Consider the following 21,644-nt stretch of genomic DNA (forward strand, 5'->3'; position numbering starts at 1 on the left):
CATGCCCGTTTGGTCCATATGTCCTTGAAGGGAATGAAAATGCTTTCTTGTTTGTAGTTCTTACCGCCCCTTGACTACGCATGTTTTGATTCATGTGAGCATTGTCTTTATGGCAGACAGACTAGAAATACACATAAGAAGTCTGGTAGGACACGCATGAGTGAGCCCCTGGCATTGATACATTCGAATGTCTATGGGCCCATGCCCTGTCAGTCTATGGGTGGTGCAAAATATTTAGTGACGCTCATTGACGATTTTTCGCGTAAAATTTGGGCTTATTCCATTAAGCTTAAGTCCGATGTCTTAGCTATATTTCGGAGATGGCTTGCATTTGTTGAAAACCAAACTGGGCATAGGCTAAAATGCCTTAGGACTGACAATGGGGGAGAATATGTGTCACATGCTTTTGAGCAACTATGTGACGAGAGGGGTATTAAGCGTCAATTGACCACCCCCTATACCCCACCCCAGAATGGTTTGGTTGAGCGGATGAATAGAACCATCCAGGAGCGTATACGCAGTATGCTTAGCCATAGAGGCTTACCACAGAGCTTTTGGACTAAGGCAGTTAGTACAGCTATGCATGTCATACATAGATCACCTTCTAGTGGTTTGGATTTCCAGGTTGCAAAAGAGATATGGACTGGAAAACCTCCATCTTATGCGTATCTACTTGTCTTTGGATGTGAGGCATTCTGCCATGTGCCCAAAGACAAACGTACTAAGTTGGATCCTAAGAGCGTCAAACACATTTTCCTTGGCTATGGGAATGCAAGCGAGATGGGTTACCGCCTCTGGGATCCACAAGCGCGGAAAGTCATCCGTAGCCATGATGTAGTTTTCCATGAAGACAAGATGCATAGGCAGCCTAAGAAGGTGGTAGACATACGCATGATTATATTCCAGGAGAAGCCACGTGCTCTTGCACAGCCAATTGGACAACCTACAGCAGCAGTTGGTACACATGACCAAGGTGTTGGACCAGCCACAGAGCGTGCCATGAGACAGTCTACTAGAGATAGACGTCCACCTGATAGATTTGAGCCCTCGATGCATTATGTCTTGGTTACAGATACAGGAGAGCCTCTCACCTATGATGAGGCTTTGCACAGGGGTGACAGTCACTCCTGGGAGAGGGCTATGCAGTCTGAGATAGACTCCCTGCACAAGAATATGACTTGGAATTTGGTTCCATTGCCTCAGGGCAAGAAAGCTTTGCCATGCAAATGGGTGTACAAGCTAAAAAGTACCCCTGGAAACCCCAAGCTAGCTTATAAGACAAGACTTGTCGCTATGGGTTTTAAACAAGAGCATGGAGTTGACTTTGATGAAGTCTTTTCTCCTGTGGCCAAGATGGCCACCCTATGCTTGGTTTTGGCCTTAGTCACGCAGCTTGACTTGGACTTGTACCAAATGGATGTCAAGACTGCATTTTTGCATGGGGATTTGCATGATGAGATATACATGGAGCAGCCTAAGGACTTTGCAGGAACCTGGCAAGGAGCATCTAGTGTGCAAGTTGAAAAAAAGTCTTTATGGCTTGAAGCAAGCATCTAGAAAGTGGTATCATAAGTTTGATGTCTTTATGCAGTCACAAGGCTACAGCAGAAGTGCTATGGATCCGTGTCTTTACACGAAGAAATCCCATGATGGCTCATTGCTTATTTTGGTACTTTATGTGGATGATATGTTGATAGCAGGGAAAGCTCATGATGAGCTCGATACTCTTAAATCTCAGCTGAAGAAGACCTTTGAGATGAAGGATTTGGGACAGGCCTCTCACATTCTTGGTATGCGCATTAAGCATGAAAGGCATCAACGACTATGCTACCTCTCACAATGAGAGTACATTCATAAAGTCCTTGAGCGTTTCCGCATGCAAGACGTAAAGCCTATTGGCTGTCCATTACCTTCTTATGTGAAGGTTTCACAGGCCGATTGTCCACAGACAGATGAGCAAAGGGCCAAGATGGTCAAGATCCCTTATGCATCAACTGTGGGCAGTTTGATGTATGCCATGATAGCCATCCGTCCAAATATTGCCTTTGCAGTTGATATTGTGGCACGCTATATGGCTACACCTAGCACAAAGCATTGGGATGCCATAAAGGGTATCATGAGATACCTGAAGGGCACAGCAGATATATGCATTTTCTATGGCAGCCAAGATATAGGAGTTGTGGGCTACACAGACTCCGATTATGCAGGACATGTAGATAGTAGAAAGTCCACTTCCGGCTATGTCTTTACCTATGCTGGAGGTACTCTTTCTTGGATGTCCAGGGTTCAGAAGTGTACGGCTCTCTCTACCACTGAGGCTGAGTATGTTGCGGCCACTGAGGCTTGCAAGTAGGCCATATGGTTAGGCCGTTTGGTTCATAACCTTGGGATTGATACTATACATACGCTACATTCGGATTCTATGAGTGCTAATCAGCTAGCCAAGAATCCGATCTTCCATACGAAGACAAAACACATTGAGGTGAGGTATCACTTCATACGTGGGGTCATGGAGAACAAGTCTGCTGACCTTGTCGAGATCTCCACTGATGAAAATCTTGCAGATTTGCTCACAAAAAGCCTCACTACTGAGCGCTTTGCCTTTCTCAGGAGATTGATGGGCGTTGGATGAGATGATGTTTTTCCTCATCCTATTGTACATGTGTACATTGTACTGTCTTTTCTTTTTCTTTTCACTCCTCACTGGGGCAGATTTACCTTTAAGTGGGAGGTTGTTGGGGGTAAAGCCACCTCTGACTAGCCGCCCGTGTATTACTACACTGACAGTACCCGCCACTGCACACTGCAGGTGGCGGGCGCCCGTCACTGTCACTTTATTCTTTATTCTTTTAGTAACAGTTTGAATAAAGAAAGACCCGGTCACACATTGTGACTGTTGGAGTTTCCATTTGTGTCTCTCTCTCTCTTCTTGCTCTTGCTCTCCGCCATAGCTCACTTCCAAGCAAACGTCGATCCTTCTCACCTTTCACTTTTCATAGCTTCCATTCATTATCTGCTTATCCTATCGCAAAGAGTTTCTCAAGAAAACTAATGATGAGTTGTAATGTCATAACAGGAATCCGGCATGGCAAGACAAGACAAAGGTAGAAAGCTCCCATTCGCAGAAGAAGAACAAGCAAAGTATGGCCTAATGGCTGAAATAAGGGCCTACAACCAGTTCAAGTTCAAGAACATCATGAACTTGGAAGACGTGATCATGGAAGAACAGGCCGTGAAGTAGATTGTCGAGCAATGCAACTTGAGCAAGTATGTAGAGAAGGTCGGACAAGCTATGGATTACAGCAAGTGTGTGGAATTCCTACGAACCTTTGATGCTGACAAGAACTGCGGCACTATAACACTGAGGCAAGGAGAAGAAACCCACAAGGTCAAAGTTGAACTGAGCCCCCGAACTAGTGGAAAGAGCACTCAGCTTGGTCAACAAAATCGAGAGGCGACCTAAAAGGGACGTCTACAGCATGCTGGGAATGGACAAGGTCCTAGTCCACACCAACAACAAAGTCAGCCTAGCCAACATCCCAGACCCTGAGGTCAGCAAGCTGCTGGAAGCAAAGACAATCCACGCTCTATTCTCCAATCAAAGGTACAATGCCTTGATGAGCCGGATTGGAGTACCGTTGCTGGAGAGCCTCACGGCTAGGTCTTTGGACAAAGTGAACTAGAATGGCTATGTGCATAAGACCATCGAAGCTTTAGCAAAGGCACTAGCCACAGATGCGAGACTAGCTAGTGGGGAGTCCCCAACTTCCACAGCAGGGAAGGCAAGAAAAAAACCATTGGGCAAGGCCTCTAGCATAGGACTTGGAGGTGTCCTCACCATGATCATTCAAGAGGCCCTTGGAGACCTAGAAAAACCTGAAATAGTGGAAGAGACTCTAGAGCACTCCCCTGCCTGTGAATCACTAGCCTGTTCACCACTCCAAGTGCAGACCCCAGTCTCCTTCTTCACAGGAAACCTGGGAAACAAGGAAGCAGCAACGGTGCAAAAAGAAAAAGCCGAGCAAGCTGCAAGGAAGAGGAACCACTTAGAAGAGTCAAAGAAGTTGGAAGATGGGTGAAGGAAGAAGCAAGAGGAAGAGAATGAGCTGATCAAGAAGATAGACGAAGAATCGCAAAAAGTAGAGAAGGAAAGAAAGAGGAAGCAACTAGAGGAGGAGGAGAGGTTGAAAAAGAAGATGTTGAGCAACTAGCCTTGGCCATGAGGCTGTCAATCGAGGAGACCTCCTACCCTCGAGAACCAACAGAGAGGAGCCCAAGAGAGGAACCACGATCAAGCGCCGCTACGGAAGAGAAGGCTCAAGAACCCATCGTGTTGGGCAACGGAAAGGCCCTGCTACATCCACCATCTCCAACCTTGACTATCACACCTGCCGCCACTCAAGAGACTTTAGGAATCCAAGTGGACCAAAGCAATGTGGTGGCATGAGTGTAGTACTTGCTCAGCTCAAAGCAGCTAGCCCTACTGCCCAGTGGTGGAGATCCTATGGTAGGAACAAAGAGGCCGGCTACAGGGAATGCGGAATCTAGGAAGGACCCCAAGAAACCCAAGGTGGAAGCGTCAATGACATCCATGCCGCTAGCCTTGCCACCAACAACTCAGTATGATGAATACCTACAAGAGCTCCAAGGACTGCTAGAGAAGATGAAAGAGGAAAGAAAGGCCGCCATAGCAAAACTCGAAATTGAAAAAGAGGCATTCCTTGCCTATCAACTCGAAAAGACAAAACAAGTGACTATATATCAAAGGCAGCTGAACGACCTAAAGAAAGAATTAGAAGCAAAGAGGGAGATGTAGCTGAGAAAAGAAGAAGAAGGGACACAGGAACTCTAGTTAGGGCAGGCTGAGAAGCTCTTGTCGGAGAAGATAGAGAAAGAAACAAGCTTGGGGACAGACTTTCCAAGCCTCCTGTAGGAACAAAAGGACATGGAAGAGCTCCTTGAGCAACTGAAGACAACCGCGGATGAGCCCACAGAGGAGCTCAAAAAAGTGAAAACTCAAGCTCATGCACAATACCGCAGAGAGAGGAGCCAAAAATAACTACTACTCAAGAAGTTGCAGGAGGTTAAGGCCCAAAAGGATAAGGAGGCAACCAAAAAGTTGCTAGAGGCGGAGAACCGACTGCTCGAAACTCTCCAAGAGCAAGAAAGACTACAAAAAGAGTTAGCCAAACGCCTCGTACTAGCAAAAAGTAGAAGGATCATGGCAGAGGCAAAGGCCGAAGCAACGGAGGCAGGGCTAGAAGTCCAACAACACGCCTTCCTAAACACGGTGCTTCATGTGACTCAGGCAAGAGATAACGACAACATAGAAGGCCTAAAGAAGAAGCTAGAAATCACACGAAGAGCTATAAAGTATGGGCTCCAAGAACACGCCCCTAGAACCAGCTCAAGCCCAAGACTAGAGCAACAAAGGTAAATTCTGCTGCAGGCAGGGCTCTTTAACGAAGACTTATAGCAACTGGGAGCTAGAGGCCAAGAACAGCAAGAACGGCCGAACACGACCACCCAAGCAAAACCACCAACGAAGGAAGGCCCCGATTGGGAACCGCTCAATGACCCCAAAGAACAGGCTGCGGAACAAAGCCCACCCCCACCTCCATCAACAGAAGTAAAAAACCAAGAAGAAAATCTGGCTACTGCAGAAAGAATTAGAAAACGCAAAGAGCTAGCTGACTTCACAAGGAGAAATTTTAATGCCAGGCCACAAGACACGCCCGAAGTCCAGATGCCGCAAACTGAGGAACAGGCACTGAAACTAAACCATTGGGAGCAGTGGGAGAAGGGGGGCACACCATTTGAATTTGATTTTTTCTACCCTACTGCCCTAAATCAAGTACTATCCCCTCTAGTGGGTTGAAGGAGCCATCCAGGTCACAAAGAGGCTGGGAAAGTGGTGGCTGCAGGAGAGGGCAAGAAAACCCACACTATGGAGAAGAGAGCTTGCTTGGTACTAGGAAGACAAGGTCACCGAAGAGCCTAGGAAGGTCAAAGGCTATGAAGCCCAACTTAAATGGTGCCAAAGAATATGGGACAACAATTTTGAGGCATGGATGGCATTTTGCAACACGCTACAGTATGAAAGGGATAATCCAACCTACATGGCTTACCTGAGTGGCCACGATGTGGATTTTGACCAAGGAAAGCATGGCATATACGACTTCCCTTTTATCTATAATGTCAATGCCTCCAACCATGAAGAGTGCCTCATTTTTGGAGCCCAAGACCTCCGACCTTCCATCACCCACTTCCTAGACAAGTTCACAACATGTAATTGCCTCTGTCTCTTATGAATCCTATTAAAACAGAAGCCAACACCACAAGAAGAGCGTCTGCCACCGCTCTATTTTGACATCAATGTAGGAATAGACGGTTATGCAATGACCCGCCTAATGTTAAGGGCCGCTCTCTTGCCAGTATTTTGCATGAGTCTCTTAGAAGATATGAGTGATAGTAGGTTCTCGAAATGTAACCATCCTTTCCTCTCTACTATCCCACTCAATGTAAGAATTAATCAAAAGGGCTACATACTAAGCCCTGCATTCCTTAGCAAATTCCTTAGGCCCCAACATGACGCTCCTAAAGAGCATGAGGATGACATCTAGCTTATCTTCCCCTACTTATACCCGCAAACAACAAAAAAAAAAGAGAGAAGAAGAAAAAAAAAAGAAAAAAAAATGAAGAAAAAGAAAAAGAATGAATGATGTCCACTATAACATCAAAGTGCCATAATCACTACACCTAGGGGTTCTAAAGTTAGATGCATCTGATGGCCTTCGTCGGCCGGCTCCATTGCTAACCCCCTAGCCCTTTTGTTCTCGCACTTCACACTTAGGGCTCATCAAGAACACAACACAACGAGAGAGGTTACACTCGCCTATGGCCTCTCTCCCTAAGCTACACCCACCACACCTCCCCTTTACACGAGCTAGGTCCTCAACTGTGGGATAATACCCTAGGCTTGTTGTTCGACCCAACTCCATGTTCCACTAGCACGGACACAATGCACTGCACGGTCAAAATAGAGCGGTCATCCACTTTAATATGCTTCTTCTCCATGTCCAATCCCCGCAAGGCCCCATCTCCACGACAACCCTTCAACCACCCAAGCCCTCATCAACAAAGCCCACAAATGCCATGGGACTAACACTCGACTAGGAGGGGGGTAATGTTAATCCCAATGAAAGAAAGGCAAAAAATAAAAAGAATGAAGCAAAATAAAATTTTAAAATACAATGCAAAGCGGAAAAAGGCGGCCGACAATAGAAATAAGAGGGAAAAGGACCAAAAGCGCAAAGACACCTTAAAAGCCCAGAGCAAGCGCAAAAATGGAAGAGGCGCATTTTAAAATGTAAAGATGCCCCTAAATCTTTGTAAAAGAGAGCCAGGCTCCCTGCTCTGCAATTTGTAAAGAGTAGACGGCATAGGTAAAGCCACAATGTAAATATAAGGGAATAGGAAAAAAGGACCTAGGCTAAACTGGCCAGTCATATAAAAAAGGGGTGGATGCTCAAAAGGGATTAGAGCATGTATAAAAGCTAAAAAGTGAATAGAAAAGCTTATTCTTGTACGTGGCCAAAAGTAGCTCTCCTCTTCTTCTTCTTCTTCTTCTTTTTGCTCTTGCTCTTGCTTGCTTGTACTTGTGCTTGAGAGAGGGAGTGTGAGGGAGTGAGTGTGTGAGGGTGAGGGACCTTGGTAGAGAAACTCTCCATCTTCTTCTCTCTTCTTCTTCTTCTCTTCCCTTCTCTTGTCTTGTACGCACAGCAATGGAGCATGGAGCTTGGAGCTTGAGGATCGAGCTCACTTGAAGCTTGCACTTCGATCATGGAGCTATCAAAGTGCTTGAGGGAGGAGGCAACTAGATCAGGCATGGAAGTAAGCTCACTATACCCATAGGCTTGAGAGCACGCACAGCTATGTGAGAGGTTGCCATTAGCATTTGGCTTGAAACGCTTGAAGCAATAAGCGGTCCATGGGTGTTGGCAATCGCGAGCGAAAGCTCCCACAGAGCTACATGGCTTGGAAATAGTTTTAAGGTAAATTTGTTGCATCTATTATACAGGCATGGAGATTAGCATCTGCAAGACTTCACTAAATCGGCCCAACCACTATTGAAGAGAAGTTGAGGCAGCCACTTCTCCTTGACCAGCTACTCAAGACAGCAAGAGGCCACGCCATTGGAGAGGGGGCCTTCCTATGTTGGGGGAGGTTCTCTTCATAGATAACTTCTACAATGAGGGAGTGGTTTGTCTTTCTTGAGCTACCATTTCATGTAGAGAGTGAGAGACTTCGAGGAATCAAGAGGGCAAAAGCCATAACGGAGAGCATCAAGGAGGTGGTGCCCACAAATGGAGGACTGTCACAGAGACTTTGCAAACATGGATTGGACTCTCTACTAGAGAGATCCTTCATGGAGTGGTAGGCACAAGTGGAGAGAGTGTGTTTACTCTCTTGGTAGAGATGAATGGCAGACTTAAGCAGGAGGAACTAGATCAGTAGGAACTAGATCAATAAGAGTTCATAGGATGCTCTTGACAAAGGATTAGAGTTGTGGCTCATTGTGACAGGACTTGGTACCTAGACCCAGATCCTCAGACTTGTATGGTAGATGGATGGAGACATTGGGCATATTGGAGGAGGCCGCAACAGAGACTTCAGTGGACCCCAAAGTGTGGCTATGGAGAGATCTGTTTGCAAGGATGCCTTAGGATATGCTCTTCTTTGGGTATACCACTAGGCTAGGGAGAAGGATACAGATGAGCTGGATGAGAGTAGTGCCAACTGCAGCTCAGCATTGGACTGCCCAAGGAATATTACAGCCCTTCCTAGCATACTTTTGGAGGATATTAGAGGACATTTTTAGGCAAAGAAAGAACGCACTATTTCTTTGGTTACTAGCACACAAGAGTTTAGCGATTGGCACATCTTGGCTATGGTAGAGACCCTATCCCTTGTACTAGATATGGGCAGCAAGATGGGACACAAAGGCATTGTATATGAAATTTCCCAAGGGCTCAAGAAATCTGGAAGAAAGCACTTAGGATGGTGTTTCATTGCACTGCAAACTCTACAATTGCTACAGGGGGGGATGGTTGCTTGGGTCACAAACAGGGGCCCAGCTTTTGGATATGAGGATGTACAGGGGAGTGGTGCCTATCTTTTTCGGGCGGCTAGTGAGCAGGATTACCATGCTAGATTTCTCACAAACAAATGTAGTCAGGCTATCGATCTTTTGAGCATATCTACTGCAGAGACTCTCTCCAGGATTTGAACAGAGATGCTCTTCGTAGGAGATGGGAAAGAATACAATGCAGTTCCGAGACTATGAGGAAGAGAGATGCTTTTCTCAGGACTTGGAACTCTGGCCTTTCTTTCTCTTCCAGACCAACATGGTCTGACATTATAGACCTCCTGATTGGCTAATCGTTCAAGCTTTCTAATAGGCTTCCCCTTGTTAGATTTTTTTTAATATGAAAGTACTTCTTGCAGTTTGTCTTGGGATACTTTTCTCTGAAAAATCTTATTAACAGAATTCTTTCTCCTCTGGGAAAAAATAGTTGCTTCTAGTTGGTACGGGCTTCCTCCAGGCACATTCAATCACCATGGTGAGTCTTCCATGAGACCATATAGGATGTTGAACTGCCCCTGTTCTGATAAGCATCCTCATGCCACTGGTTTGACTCCCTTCAGCACCTCTTAAAAAAGCCTTAGATTGTATAACAGCTGCAACCATCTCAGAAAGAGGGACAGCTTGGAGCTAATACTACATATGAGGCAATAGGCCTTGTTTTCTTATCACACGTTGATACAAAGAGTTTCCAAGTCTAACTTGATGTTGAGGTCTGTAGGTTTACAACATTCCTCATCTTCTGATGAATCCTGCACTTAGTCTGTATTAGACTTGTCATTGACTACTGTTCTTTGAAAATGCATCATGAGATGCACTGCTCAAGACTGAGGAATGGTGGTAGGGAGGCTCTAAGACTGTCATTGACTACTGTTCTTTGAAAATGCATCATGAGGTGCACTGCTCAAGACCGAGGAGGAATGGTGGTAGGGAGGCTCTAAGACTATCATTGATTTTTGCAATAGGGCAGACTGTATCGTGCAAGCAGTCAGGGCAGCTACCGCAAGGAACGGTTCCTAGATTGGATATATTGTCATTCCTATGGTCAAATTAGGCATTCCAAATCCCCAACAATAACATGTCACCCTTCCATAACAGCTCGGCATGTTTGTGACTAGGGCTGTGCAGGATGATAAATGTTCATGCATGGCCTCTGTTGCACATGCAGAGCACTCGAAACACAGCCATCTGAATTATTTGCTGGCCACGTCTGTTTGATGTTATCCAACATATAATGTGCAAATTCACTGTTACTTACCATTGTCAGTACGTGCTATAGTGCTGCTTGAATAGAAATGCAACACTTTTGAACCTGGAAAGTGTATATGTCCTTGTCTTTTTCCTGAAGCTGAATTGCTATGTATATCCACCAAGTGCTTGCAGTGCCCTTATTGTCCTTTAATATGTATGTCCACCAAGTGCTTGCAGTGTTCTCATTGTCCTTTAATATGTTTGACTTTAGTGTGAAAAGGAAAGCAGCAAAGGAAGAAAGATTTGTTGACTTCTTGAAACAATTCCAACCATAGAACTGCAAACCTTTGAGTTCATGAAGTACTTGAAAGCATTTTAATCCCTTGCAGAAATCATTGTCTTAATTATTCATCAACCTTTCAACTACTGCATCAACCTGCTTTTTATTGATCCTGTCTTAACTATGTGCACTTAATGATATTTGAAACAATATTCAACAAAAAAATTTCTCCCTTGTGACACATTTCCCCATGAGACTGAAGCTGAATACCAACGATAATTATACAACAGAACAGATAATTTTGTAACTTTTGCCTGTAGATGTGACATCTGACCAGCAGCTACATGTTTGAGAGTACCTTTCTGGATGATTGAGGAAGAGCTTGTTGACGTATTTTGGGTTTGGGTCAGGAATGAAAAACTCAGCTGCTGTCCTATCAGGGATTCCAATCTCCCACTTTGTTACACCATGCCTAGGAGGACTGAATGTTATTTCACCGATATCCAGCTCCACACCTTCAAAAGATGTTCCTGACAGTGATTAGCTAGATCTCTTAGAAACTTGAAACATGCGGCTATGGATGTAATGATGAACCTGGACTGTGAGCTTTGTGACTGAAAACATGACCCAATAGTCTAGGGATATGGAACCTTCTGGATACCCCATGCTTAATAAACATTGGTAAGATGACTCGTGTCTTGGTTAATAATGCAACCATGTAAAGAAGAGCTTTTTAACAGTTTTTAAACAAAGAGCAAAGCTTTTGTTGGATCACAACATTATGATTTTGGCCTTCTTCTAAGGATAAGAGCCCTGGAAAGAGTTGCAGTATGCGCTCCTTTCTTGAGATGACCTTGAGAGACTGGGACCAGTTAGTTATAGATGCCAGGCACCTGACAGCACTTTCACTCAGGTTCAGAATAACACACTTTTTGTTTTTAGATAATCCCCTGGGGAAAAAGAATCCCAAAATATAAAAAAGGTGCACTTGTAAGTCTTCAAGTAATGATAGCCAATATTCAGCAGGTTATTTGGCCAATGTAACTCCAGCACAAGGTCCTCTCAAAATGACTGCTGTGGGATTTTCATGAACTTGAGATTCTCCTTGAAATCTTTTACCAGAAATAGAACAGAAAATTTGTCACAGACTAAGACAGCAAACATATTTTGCTTCCACAGATGATAGACAGCTTCAAAGCCAAATAATGGATTTGGAGTTTAGAGGCTGCTTTAGACAAAGGAATAAGGCTTGCAGCAGGACATGGTACACTGACTCGATCCTTTCTCAGTCCCTTCTTCTTCCTGAAAAGAAATTTCTATTAATAACACCTCGAAGAAGTGTCCTTGAGATAAAAATACAAAATACAAGGAACTCTGTAGAGAGACTATAAGTACATCCCAAACAGAATGGTTGTATGAACAACCAATCTGGTGGGCTGTAGTACCAAATCATCTGAAAGAAGGTGCCCAAGTGTTGGAAAGAGAAAAAAAATAAAGAAAGATCTATTGACGTCTCTAAAAGGCCAGAGTGGCCTATGAGACCATAACCAATACAACTGGTATCATCATCTCTCAGCAGATAAGAAGAGATAAAATTTATGTGTAAGTTTACATGGTATATTGGAATGAGATGTATGGAAACTGAAAAAACTGAAAAAGTTGGAAAAAAGACCTAAGTTTAAAAAGATCAAGAGTGTAGGGTATCTCCCCTCAGTCTATGGAATCCACCAAGACTCTGCAAGCTACATCTGACCGAGTCATCATACGAATCTGCCTCTGTACCGAGCTAGCGTGATGCGAATGTGGCGTATATGGGCACGCCTATGTTGCCGTGTAGGTACTCTAGGGCGTCATGCTCTGCATAGCCTTGTAGCTCTGTCAACTGTGATGCCTCCTGATGTATCTCGGTAACGCCTATTAGTAGGAGATGTAGTGTCTGGGGTGGTCGCGGCTGGGGGTTCAGCTATGCTGAAGCAGTCTGTAACTGCTCTCTAGAGGGGTGGAGGATGCTGGGGTCGCCTCCTATCCTGTAACAGTAATGCTCTGCGTCGTTGGAGCTCCAGCAAGAAAAGGCCCAAGCATCTTTGGTCCTCATAGTCCATCACCTGTCTTAGTGGTCCAAAACCCTCCTTAAAGAGGCAATGATAGAGGCCTCGGATATCATAGTATACAGTACATCTACAAATGTAGTGCTCCTCCGTCTCTGGCTCCCATCCACAAAGCTGGCACAACCTCTCATCGGCTGCAATACGGCTCCATCAACCTATCTCAATCATCAGCTGATGCGATGAGGTGCGTATCTGACCAATAGCAACTCGGAGTCTGTGGGACAGTTGAGCATCCATGTATCTAGGCCTCACTATGAAACCGTCATGAGAAAGCTGCAAGAAGTGACTTTGGTATTGTGCCATTTTCGTGCCTAATGGGAAAGGGGGCTTGGACTAAGTCCTTTCTATCTCCACTTTAGTGATGTCTGCCCTGATCACACTATTCAGCTCTGCACGACTAAGGCTCAAAGTAGGGCAGTCGAGGCTATAATCAAACGGTGGTAGTCTATCTGTACTCATGCCATGCAAATTCAGCCATGTGCTCATGTGTGCATACCAACACTATCTATCTCCCTCTGCTGCAAGCTGTCTTGAAGACTCTAGCTCTAGTCTAGGATATCAGTCTTTAAGGAGCTGCCATATCCTTTGAAGAAAAGTAATTGCTTGGAATAATGCCTCAACTACCATGGGTGCAGCGCCTAATTCTGCCCAGATGATCTCCTGTGGTACTAAGGCTTTTTCCCTTATCATATGTGCTATCATCATGACTAGCGGTCTTTCCATGTGTTCCCAGCCATCATAATGTTGTGCTTCCGGTCCATCACAGTCCATAAGTGGCATCCGTCTAGTATGATAAAGGCTTGGGCCCCAAATGGCTACCCCATAGAGCAGTGTGGGCTTAACTAAAGTGTCAAAAAGCCACAATTCGGTACGAGGCTCTTGAGACTGTATGTGTGCACACTACCGCTCTGAAGTACCCAAAGCTGCATATGCCCGTGCAAGCCTAGCCTTTGAAGTCTCCTTCCATGAAAATTGTGGCCCCTTGAAAGTGACCCCAAGGTATACATATTGTCTAACCATTTCCACAGGCTGGCCGTCATACATAAAATAATGCTCTGAGCGTGTCACCCAAGCTGTTGAGGTGTTAAAGACCATGACTTTAGTCTTTCCGAGATTAACCTTGAGACCTTTCTCTTCACAGAATACATGCAATGCATCCAGATGCCGTTGTAGTCCCTCTAGTGAATTGGAGATAAGCACCATATCATCAGCATATAACAAAATTGGTATCAATACCCCATCCAAGCTAGCTCCCGTACCACCCCGTCTCTGCATATAATTGGAGATCTCGTCAATGTACAGTCCAAACAACAAAGGAGAGAGGGGACAGCCTTGCTTTACGCCCACCGTACTAGAGACTGAGTCTGTTGTGCCTCCAAGCACTTGTACTCTCCCTGTCACAGTTTCATACAATGCATACATACACCATTCCATAACCTCTGGGACCCCAATGGCTCGCAACCTTTGCATGAGTCTTGCATGTGGCACAGTATCAAAGGCTTTGCGGAGGTCCACAAAACAACAGTAGATTCTTTGCTTCCATGATCATCCCTCCTCAATCAAGGCCCTTAGCGTGAATATATGGTCTAACATATTGTATCCCTGGCGGAAACTGGCTTGTCATGTAGACCGTATTCTCTTTGTTTCAATCCACCAACTCAACTCATGCTCCACAATAGAGGTGTATATCTTTGCTAGCATATGGCCAATCATAATAGTGCGGTTGTTGTTAGCGACCAATGGATCTCCACTCTTAAAAATCGACACTATTGTGTGGTCACACCAACTTACTGGAAACCCCTCACATACAGCTCTATTGAAGAGATTCGCCAAGATAGGGGCCAGTGCATAACACGCATGTGCAAAATGCTTTGCCACAAGGCCATCTTGATCATGTGCCCTCCCATTCTTCAACCTCCAAATGGCATATCTCACCATCTTTTTGGTAAGAAACCGCACTACGTTGGCCTAGAGTTTGATGGACAGGGTATTTGCTCTTGTGATGGAACATCATATAGTGCCTTAGCATGTTTATGCTAAACCATAGGTGATGTCAATTGGATTGGGGGTTGTCTTCTGTGAAATTTTCTCCATGCCCTCTTGCTGTCCTTGCTTAGAAAGAGCTGATACATCTCTAACTCTAGTTTGGCCAAATAATCTCTCTTCTTTTTTTGCACAAGACGACACAAGACATTCCGTGCCTGCTTATGTGTGGGCTTCCCTCCAATACTCCTGCGTGGGAGTCTTCATGAAAGGAAAGCCACAACAAAAGAAATATCCATCTAAGTGTGAATAAGCCACATAAGGAAGCCAACAAGACACCTGTAACAAGTGGCATCTATAAGCAGAGCTTTGGCTGCCAAAAGCTTGGACTCTAGGTCCATGGAGCATGAAATAGGTTGACAACTGGCACTAAACTCCAAAAGAAGCTTGGAAATGTACCTATACTAGGAAAAAAAGATGCCCTGTGCCATCTAATAGATCACCAAGCTAAGAAAGAAGTGTAGGATCCCAAGATTTGTCATATCAAACTCCTATTTCAAAATCTCCAGAGTTCAATCAACCTCCTGAGTATAGCTCCCTGTGATGATAAGATCATCCACATACAATATGAGCAAAACACACCTATCGCCCTCGACCTTGCAGTATAGGTTGGGGTCATGAGCCGATCAATGAAAGCCACTCTATAGAAAAAATCAATCAATCCTCTCGTACTAAGCTCTAGGATCTTGCTTCATGCCATAGAGGGACTTCCGCAATCTGTATACATGGTCCTCCTTCCCCTTCACAAAAAATCCTAGAGGTTGTGAAACATAAATCTCCTTCTCAAGGACACCATTCAAGAACGCAGTCTTTACGTCCATCTAATAAACATACCAGCGGTGGTGGGCTGCAAGAGCCAAGATAGTGCGAATAGTAGACATCCGAGCCGTAGGTGCATAAGTCTCAAAATAGTCCAAACTTCCACTTTGAACAAAACCTTGGCAAGAAGTCTAGCTTTGTGTTTGTCCAAGGAACCATCTACAAGGTACTTGGCCTTATAGACCCACTTCACACCTATCACCTTCTACCTCGGTGGACATGGAACCAACTCCCAGGTCTAATTATGCTCAATAGAATCAAACTCCTCCTACATCACCTCACGCCAAATATCTTGTGCAAGCGCCTCCTCAACTATAGTAGGCTCACTATCATGAGAAGAATCTGTTACATAAGAGCATAGTTCACACAGACTCAACTATTCTACTAGGCTTGTAAGCAAGCTAATCTACGTGGTCTTGTAGGGGTAGGAAAGTGAGAAATACATGAATCCTACATGAGGAAAGATAAATCCTCCTCATTGGAAGACGGCTCCCTGTCTGACACCTGAGAATCCCTAGAAGACTCTGAAGTGGAGGCTGAAGGGGTGGGGTGAAAGTACTCAGTGAAGAGGAAGAAGTAGTTGCGTCTGTCAAAGGTGGTAGGGAAGTCGGGTTAGAGGAAGGAGAAGGAGAGGGAGGAGTTGAAGACGAAGAAGAGGTGCTAAGAGACAATCTGGAAGGGAGAAGATGAATTGAGGATAGGGGATAGTCAATCAATGACGAAGAATCACCTGCAAGAGAATCATCAATAGGATCCTTGGAGGACATAGCCTCATCAAATATCACATCCCTACTCACCTCAAGCTTCTATGTTGTTGGGTTGTAGAGTCAATAGCCCTTTGTGGTAGTGGTATAGGCCACACAGATGAGATTCCTAGACTTCGAGTCAAGCTTCGTCTCCCTCTTCTTCTTGTCCATATGGACAAATGCATCGAATCCAAAGATGCGGAAGTGAGACACAAAAGGCTTTCGACCAAAGAAAGCCTCGTAGGGAGTCATGTCCTGTAAGGCAGAAGTGGAGGAGTGGTTGCAGATGAGAACCCCAATAGTCACCGCCTCACCCCAAAGGGAATGAGGAAGAGCCATCTCTAGTATGGTCCAATTCACACGCTCCACCATGCCATTCTCCGAACGTGTGTTCAAATGGGAATACTCTATCCGAATGTTGCGATCCCTATAAAACTGAGAAAAGAGGTTGGAAGTAAACTCTCCATCATGATCTACTCATACGCCATGAGCTTCGGAAGTTTTCTATGTCTCCATAAACACCTTCCACTCGCACAAATAGGACTACGCCTCGCTCTTGTACTCCAGAAAATAAGGACATGCATAACGACTAAAGTCAGCTATAGTCAACATCAAATACTTAGCCTTCCCAAGGGAGGCCATGCCCATAGGTCCACACGTTGGTGTATACCAACTCAAGCGGTATAGAAGGCCTCCGAGTAGCAATCTGTGGATGTGGCTGCCTATGTTGCTTGCCCCTCAAACAACTAGAGCATTAATTGTGATAAGGAGAGAAATCGGGAAGTCCCTCCACCATCTTCTTCCGTGAAGCCCATCGGATAGCATCAAAGTTTGGATGACCATAACGAGCATACAAAAGCAGCCCAAGCTCATGGGAAGACCTCGCAGCTAAGTCTATGAGCGTATAAAGCCCACCCTCCTAGGATACTATCCAAAGAACAACACCTGTAGAAGCATTCTCCACTGTCACCGTATCTTGTGTAAAGACAATGCGGGTACCAAGCTATGTAAGACCATGAACAAACAATACATTAAAACCTAAATCCGGTACATAGAGAACTTTGGCCAAAGAAGACTATCTGCCTAGCAATAAAGAAATACTCCCCACTCCTCAAACCAGAATAGTAGAGTTGTCACCAATGGTGACAATGCCCCCTCTAACACTCATTCCTAAAGCTAATCATGTCTGCAGGTGATGTGAAAAGAGGCCCCACTATCCACAAGTCAAGCCTTCTCGTAAGCATAGGAAGCAAGATATGTATCCTCCTCAAAAATACGTGCACAAAGATAGACTCTATCATAGTGGGGGTGACCTTTGTATCCTTCGAATCCTTCTTCTAGTGCTTCAACTAGGGGCACTTTTGCCAACACTTCTCATTGGGATGAGTACCATTCCCACAATGTGGACACTTGGGCTTCTTCTCCTTCTCATCCTTTTTATCCTCCTGCTTCTTATCCTTGGCCTGAGCCTTCTTCTTCTTCTCTCCACTAGTACCTTTAGTAAATGCCTTGGTGGAGCCAAAACTAGTGGTCCAACCTCTTTGAGTCCCTTGTCATCCTCCAAGACAAGTGATGAAAGCTCCTCCCATAAGAGTATATTGCAGGTCCTCAATGCGATAAGGCTTATGTAGAAGGTATGGAACCAAGGAGATGGCAGCTAAGTCAAAAGGATCATAGCCATATCGTCAAAGGATACCATCCAACCAGCAGAGGCAAGCTCACCCCTCATGTCCTCCATTTTAGTGATGTACTCTTTCATAGAGGAGTCATCCAAACTGAGCATCCACAACTTCTTCTCAAGGGAAATCTTGTGGGCAAACGTCTTGTGTTGATACAAAGATGCAAACTTCTTCAACGCTTTCCATTGTCTTCAACATGCAAACATGCACAATGACAAAATCCTAGAGAGAGAATCTGGCTTCAGAGTTAAGCCGATCCTACAAGGCTGCACAGTCCAAAGAAGTCCTATCTACTCAATCCTCCTTAGGACGAAGGATAGATCTACAAGAGCCCAAAGATCAAAGGTGCCGAGTATGCACCCCACCTTACACGGCCATAACAAAATAGTTTGAACCATCAAGTTTGTCTTCTTTGGGTAATGAAGGATGGCATCTTCACTTTAGAGGGAATTCTCTATGATAGATGAATAGAAGAGGGAAGGGTGCAGATGGAAGTCCTCTCGCCGACCATAATTGCATCTCTGCATACAAGAGTGTATGGAAGAATCTCCTCCTCTGAGTCATCAAAGCCTGTAAACTGATAAGACATCTTCGATCCTACGACAATCCAAAAAGTTGTGTTTGGATGAAAACAACCAAAGAAACAGAAGTGCCACTTGTCCACAAAAACTTATCACCCACCACCAGACGGAGGTTGCCTGCACCAGGGAGCTATCGCCTGCAGTGGGAAGCAATCACCTACACCATGGAATTTGCATTTTCAAAAAAATGCAAGAAGTAGAGGTCGTTGGCTATTTGTAAGCTGTTGCCTAGCCCCAATGGTGTCGCCTAGCCTCGAGGCTGTGTCCCCTAGCTGCCAAGAAGGTCAACTGGGCACAAAATCACCAGTAGGGGCTGCATTTGCAGCAAACACAAGCTGCAAATCTGTGTTTTGAAATCTGAGTTACTCCTCCACGAAGAACACCTACTCCTCTGCACTAAATCTCCAAAATGTGCCCTCACTTAGGCAATGATACCATGTGAGAGTGCGCAATAGAAGAGAACCACAAACACGGAGAGAAGCATAGAGATAAAAATGAAATGAAATGAAATGAAATGATATATTAACGTCTACAAAAGGCCAAAATGACCTATGAGACTATGAGTTACAATCATGTGTATGATGATACAACTGTCTGGGCAAAATATGTATGTAGCACAAAGCAAGATAAGAAAGAAAACTAACTATGGCTATGTGTAAAACATAGAGCTCTATCTAGCAACAATGAGCTCCAAATGGTACAATCTCATGTGGGTATGGAAGACCTAGCTTTAGCCTGAGCAATAATCCCCTGTATCCACCTATGAAGATGTCGTCGGTGTCTGTGTCAAGACCTAGGACGTCTGGATCGGCTAAACTGAATGGCTCGACCAATTAGTACTCCTTGTTTGTGTGTGGATTGTGGTGGTGAGAGAGACTCTTGTGTGGACTGTGGTTGTAATTGTATTGAAGTCTTCTGAGTCTCCTTTGTAAAGAAGTCTGTGAGTTGTCTCTATGAAGGGCCTCAATGTCCTGGAGTAGCTATACTCCTGAGGTGCATGTCACAAAGTCGTCGTATCTCAAGAAGAAAGAGGCTAAGGCATCGCTAATCGATAAAATCCATGACTCTGGATAGTGGTCCAAATCCCTCTCTAAAGAGACAGTGGATACAACCACGAACCTCAGAATACAGTAGGCAGTGGCAAATATAATGCTCCTCTATCTTTGGCCCTAATTGGCATATCTGGCATATGCACTCCTCAGGTGGGATGGATCTATATCTGTCATTCTCAATCTCTAGCTGATGTGACGAGGTGCGCAACTGGCCAATAGTACATCTGATCCCATGGGAAAGTTGGGTGCCCATGGGAGAGAGAGAGAGAGAAAGAAAGAAAGAAAGAAAGATCTATTAACGTCTACATAAGGCCAATGTGGCCTATGAGACAAAATCCAGAGTACATCCATGTCTAATGTCATCTCATCAGTAAGGTAAAGATAACATTACAAGTGGGTGGCCTATGAAACAATACTGAAAATAACTATACGATGGGGCTATACTAGGGTTGAGACCATGTGTAGTGTTGTTCCATCGATAGAAAAGAAAAGGAAAGAAAAGGAGAACCAGATCTGATTTAGCCATGTACAAAAGTGTGGTGGAGACTATAGGCTGTAGCTGGTCTCAAGATCTATACATGATCTCAGCTATGATGCGGTCCCTAGCTGCTTCATTGATATGCCTGGTGGTGAGTCTGCCGTATCTCCTGATAATGGCTCTAATCCGACTATGGTGTGGCCTCCTCAGACGTTGTCCTAGTAGACGGGGTCGTCGTGCTTGACGAAGGGAAATGGCTTTATCCAATGTGACTCCACGGTGTGGCCTATAAGGTGTCTGGCAGGGTCGCTCTGTCTCTGCTAAGCTGGTAGTGTCAGTAGGGTCGGCTCTGTAGAAGAAGTCTGTCACTGCTCTCTATGTGTGTCCCTCTGGGTGAGCTGGCCTCCTGTTTCGCAGTAGTGCAATTCGGCACCTCTCGAGCTCTAGGAGGAAGAGACCTAGGCATCTCTGATCCTCCTGCTCCATGACGCGACAAAGTGGTCCAAATTCATCACGGAACAGGCACCGGTACCGTCCTCGTATCTCATAGTATACTGTGCATCTGCATATGTAGTCCTCCGTCTCAGGCTCTCGACCACAAAGCTAGCAAGTCCTATCCTCTGCTAGGGTATTTGTCCATCCGCATGTCTCCATTTGGAGCCTATGTGAGGAGGTGCGAATCTGCCTGATAGCAACCCATACGCTATGGGAGAGATGGGTGTCCATATATACTGGCCGAATAGTGAAACCATCATCAAAGAGGCACAAGAAATGACTCCTGTAGAACTCCATCCTCGATCCTAGAGGGAGTGGTGGGTGGATCCATGTCCTTGCCGTCTCAATCCTCAAGATATCAGCTCTAATCACCTAGTTCAACTCTGATCCGCTGAAAGAAAGTGTAGGGCAGTCAAGGCCATAATCCAAAGTTGGAAGACAGTCAATATCCAAACCATGTAGGCTCATCCAAATAGTTATCTGTGAAAACCAACATTTTTTCTCACCTCCAGCTGCTAGTTGTCTAGATGAGGTTAGTGCCAATCTAGAGTATCTATAGCGTGGAAGTTCCCATAGTCTGTGCCAAAAGGTCATTGGCCTAAAGAGTGCCTCCGTAACTATAGGTATTGCCCCTAGCTCTGCTCTGACAATCAAATGTGGGCTAGAGGGCTTACTCCTAATCATGCGTGCTATCGTCATGATCAATGGCCTTTCCACACTATCCCAACCATCATAATAATCCCTCTCTACTCCAATCTGATCAATGAATGGGCTAAGGCACCTATGGTACAAGCTGCAACCCCATACCTCTGCTCCATATAGTAATGTAGGTGTGACTAGGGTGTCAAGCAACCAGAGTTTGGTGCCGGGCTCTTGGAACTGTATGTGAGCAAATTGACCTTCAAGTGCCCCTAGTGCTATGCATCCACGTGCCAGACGTGCCTCTGATGCCCCTCTCAACGAAAAACCTGTGGCGCAGAAGGTGACTCCCAAATAGACATATTCCCTCACATGGTCCAGTATGTCT

The 21,644-nt window shown here is 45.0% G+C and overlaps 1 protein-coding gene across 4 annotated transcripts in view; it reads right to left on the minus strand.

The window, feature by feature from the left end:
* LOC148014706 (uncharacterized) overlaps positions 1-21,644 on the minus strand; it is a 244,136-nt gene that overhangs the window by 80,744 nt on the left and 141,748 nt on the right. For 3 of the 4 annotated variants that reach the window (XM_087666958.1, XM_087666959.1, XM_087666956.1), the window contains exon 13: positions 10,975-11,146. In XM_087666958.1, coding sequence (XP_087523084.1) covers positions 10,975-11,146 — 172 coding nt within the window. The remainder of the gene's footprint in view (positions 1-10,974; positions 11,147-21,644) is intronic. The other variant, XM_087666957.1, reaches the window with a different exon arrangement.

The sequence above is a fragment of the Lygodium microphyllum genome, chromosome 25, assembly GCF_053477565.2.
Source record: "Lygodium microphyllum isolate KBCC chromosome 25, Lygodium_microphyllum_v1.1.10, whole genome shotgun sequence".
Lineage (NCBI taxonomy): Eukaryota > Viridiplantae > Streptophyta > Polypodiopsida > Schizaeales > Lygodiaceae > Lygodium > Lygodium microphyllum.